Genomic DNA, 3525 nt, shown 5'->3' on the forward strand with positions numbered 1-3525 from the left:
GAGGCCCTTTTAATCGGAGGCTAGAGAGTGCGGTGGAGACCTCGTCGTCTAAAGAGGTTACATCGCGAACTTCTTTCTCCAATGGTGAGCTTGTGACAAAGGCTGTGGCGGCTAGTCGTATGAAATGTGCTGGACCTAGTCCTGGACTTTGTGTAGCACTAACAAATCTGTTGTCAGGTAGGACCACTTGCATTTGGTTGTCCATGTCGTCAGATATGTACTGAGAACTGGGACGTGAAAGCGGGTCTGCGACGAGATGTGTTTTGCCTGGCTTGTGAGTTAATACGAAGTCGTAGTCAGCTAGTTCCAGAGCCCATCGAGCTTGTCGTCGTGTAAGTCGTTGTGCCGTACGCCAGTACTGGAGGTTAGCGTGATCAGTCCAGATTTCGAACGGTTTAGGCAGTCCTTCCAGGAAGTGACACCAGTCTCTTAGGGCTTCGATTATGGCCATGAGTTCACGATCGTAGATTTCGTAATTGCGTTCTGCAGCGTTCATGGTCTGAGATCGGAAGGCGATTGGATGCCATAGAGTGTCATTCGGATCTAATTGACTGATTTCTCCTCCAGTAGCATAGCCAGAGGCATCAACTTGTACGCGCGTGTCTCGATCGGCGTGCCAGAGAGCGAGTACTGGTTCAGTGGTAAACTTGGACTTCAATGTATCGAAAGCCTGTTGCTGTGCAGGTCCCCACATGAAAGGAACGTCTTTCTTTGTGAGGTCGTGCAGCGGGCGGGCTATCTTGGAGAAGTCCTGGATAAACCGGCGGTAGAAGTTGGCGAACCCGACGAAGCCTCTAACGTCTTTCAGGTTTGCGGGCGTGGGCCATTCTGTGACCGCTTTCACTTTTCCTGGGTCCATGCTGACCGATCCTTCGCTGATGAGTAAGCCGAGGTACTCGATTTGGTCTTTCTCGAACTCGCATTTTTCAGGACGTAGATAGAGATCGTACTCTTTGAGGCGTTCTAGTACTTCGTGTACGATCTTTCGGTGTGATGCGAGGTCTGAGGACCAGATGAGGATGTCGTCCAAATATACTGCAACTTTTCCTTCGGCGATGAGGTCTGCAAAGATCGTGTCCATGAGGGCTTGGAAGGTTGCCGGCGCGTTGGTTAGTCCAAAGTACATGACCCGTGGTTCGAAGAGTCCTCTGTTGGTGACGAAGGCCGCCTTCCATTCGTCTCCTGCTTTAATCCTGACGTTGGTGTATCCCCAACGGACGTCAAATTTAGAAAAGATCCTTGCGCCTTGCAGTTTGTTGATAATATCATTAGCTAGGGGCAGTGGGTATCTATTCTGGATGGTGGCGTCGTTGAGTTTGCGGTAGTCTTGGATGAGTCTGAGCTTGCCATCTTTTTTCTTGATAAAGAAGACAGGTGAAGCGATGGGCGACTTGCTGGGGACTATGTAACCCTTTTTGATTGCATCATCTAGGAAGGTTTGTAACTCCTGATTTTCTGCTGGGCTCATCGGGTAGACTTTAGATCGGATCGTTGAAGGGGCGTCCGATTTTAGATCGATGGCGTGATCCCAGGCTCTATGTTCAGGCAGCCTCGTAGAATCTGTCTCAGAGAAGACATGGGCATGTCGATGATACTCTTTGGGGACGAGTTGCTCGAAGGTTTTCGAGTATTTCTCCTTGTTTTGTTCGACTGCTACTTTCTGAGAGTAGGTGTAGCCTGCTAGGCAGTAAACTTCGTCTGTAGCGTTATCGAGTATACCGGCCTTCACCCAGGCCCGGCGTTCAGCTCGATTAGCTTCGACTTTAGTTAAACTTGGCGACGCGGGTAGATCAGGCGATGCTTCTGAGCTGTCAGGAAGCGTCATCTCGCCTGTCTCCCAGTCTATAGTGGGGTTGACTTTCTTTAACCACGGTAGTCCGAGGATGATGTTCTCGGGACCGATATCTGTGATAAAGAAGTCGTATTCTTCGGGAGTTCTCGATCCGATTTTGACTTTGAGTTTGGCGTAGTGTGTGATTGCACCAGCGCTGTTAGTCGATCCGTCAATATTTCGGAGACCTATCTGTCGTTTGAGTGGTCGTTTGTAGATGTTGTTTTCTCGTGCGAATTTCTCATGTAGGAAGTAACCGGTGGCACCGGAATCGATCATAGCAGGTGTGCGTAGAGATTTATTTACTCCTGATATTGTTACAAATACGCGAAAGTGAGACGAGAGATGATCTATTGACGATACAGTGCACGACGAGATATGGTCTGAGGGATCAGAGTCCGAATGTACAAGAGCCGGCGCTGTTGAAGGCCGCTCATCTAAACCGGGCACCAGAGCTGCAGCTCTAGTCTGGGCCCTTGCTAAAAACCCTGGCTGAGCTTTGCCATCAATTCAGCCTGTTGCTTCTGCATCAAGACCATCATGTCTTTGAGACTGGCTACGTCGGCAGCCGAGTCTTGAGACGTAGAGATGGAAGCCGATGTCGAGGGGCTTGTCGACGATGAAGCTCGGACCGATTGCGGTTTTGGTGGCTGTCCGTTTAATCTCGACAGGCAGAGCTTTTTCCAGTGACCGGGTTTACCACAATGTTGGCACTTGGTGTCCTCGTGCGCGCCGTCTGCCTTGTGACCTTTGGAACCGCAGACGCGGCAACGACCAACCATGAGCTTATTGTATTGCTTCTTAATCTCCGCAGGGTCCTTGAGACCCTGGAACAGGTCGTCGAAGCGTGCGGCGGAGATGTCCATGGCATCGATGTCCATTGCGTTCGGATCGCGGAAACCGGAAGATCGCGTCGTTGTCGTTGACCGGGGTTGCGAGACTGGTTTGCCTTGATTGGCCGCCAGGTCTGCTTTTTGCAGGTCGATCGTTGCTCCGTAATTTTTTACCATGTTGTAGTCTGTGGCCAGAGGGGCGAAGTAAGACAGCCTATTGAGGTAATCCGAATTCATCCCAGACTTGAGACGATCGTAGAGGTCGTTATTTGACCAGCCGGTACGACGAGAGTAAGTCTCGAAGTCGGAGAGGTAGTCTGCGAACGTCCGATCGCCTTGTTTGATTGACATGAGCTTCTGCTTGGCCTCGTTTTTCGCGTCAACGGGTTCGAATTTAGCCGAGAACTGCTTGACGAACTCGTCCCAGTCAGCGTTGAATGGAGTGCGTCCATCGGAGAGTTCGTCGATGTGAGGGCGTGCCCAGACCGCTGCTTCGTCCGTCATGAAGGATAGGATACCGGTGATCATTTTGAGCGGGTCCATTATCCAGTTGCCGGCATGGTCGAGGATAATGACGTCTTGAGCGTTTCGTGAGGCGAATATCTCTTTGTTTCCTCGGACGTATACGCGGAAGGCGCTGCGGAACAATCTGGCTTTTTCGGACGATTTACCGTCGAAGGTGGCTGGTTTCTCGACGAAGGACCTGGACCGGGTGGAAGAAACTGTGGCGACCGGCTAGCGCGCATGTGCTACGAACTGGTTTACGGTCGTCGTGAGGTTGTTGACGTTTTGGACCAGTGTGACCATGAGGTTCAGTACGTCCTGCATGGTGGGCTGCGGTGCTGGGGGTGGAACATCCAT

General features: G+C 51.2%; 1 protein-coding gene across 1 annotated transcript; it reads right to left on the reverse strand.

Moving 5' to 3' along the window:
• Positions 1-2310: 2310 nt before the first annotated feature.
• PHACADRAFT_201810 (uncharacterized protein) lies at positions 2311-3525 on the reverse strand (the record flags this gene model as incomplete). The annotated part of the gene is made up of 2 exons (XM_007402090.1): positions 2311-3367; positions 3422-3525. The coding sequence occupies 2 exons, from the start codon at positions 3523-3525 to the stop codon at positions 2311-2313; spliced, it is 1161 nt and encodes a 386-aa protein (XP_007402152.1).

The sequence above is a fragment of the Phanerochaete carnosa genome (assembly GCF_000300595.1).
Source record: "Phanerochaete carnosa HHB-10118-sp unplaced genomic scaffold PHACAscaffold_23, whole genome shotgun sequence".
Classification (NCBI taxonomy): Eukaryota; Fungi; Basidiomycota; class Agaricomycetes; order Polyporales; family Phanerochaetaceae; genus Phanerochaete; species Phanerochaete carnosa.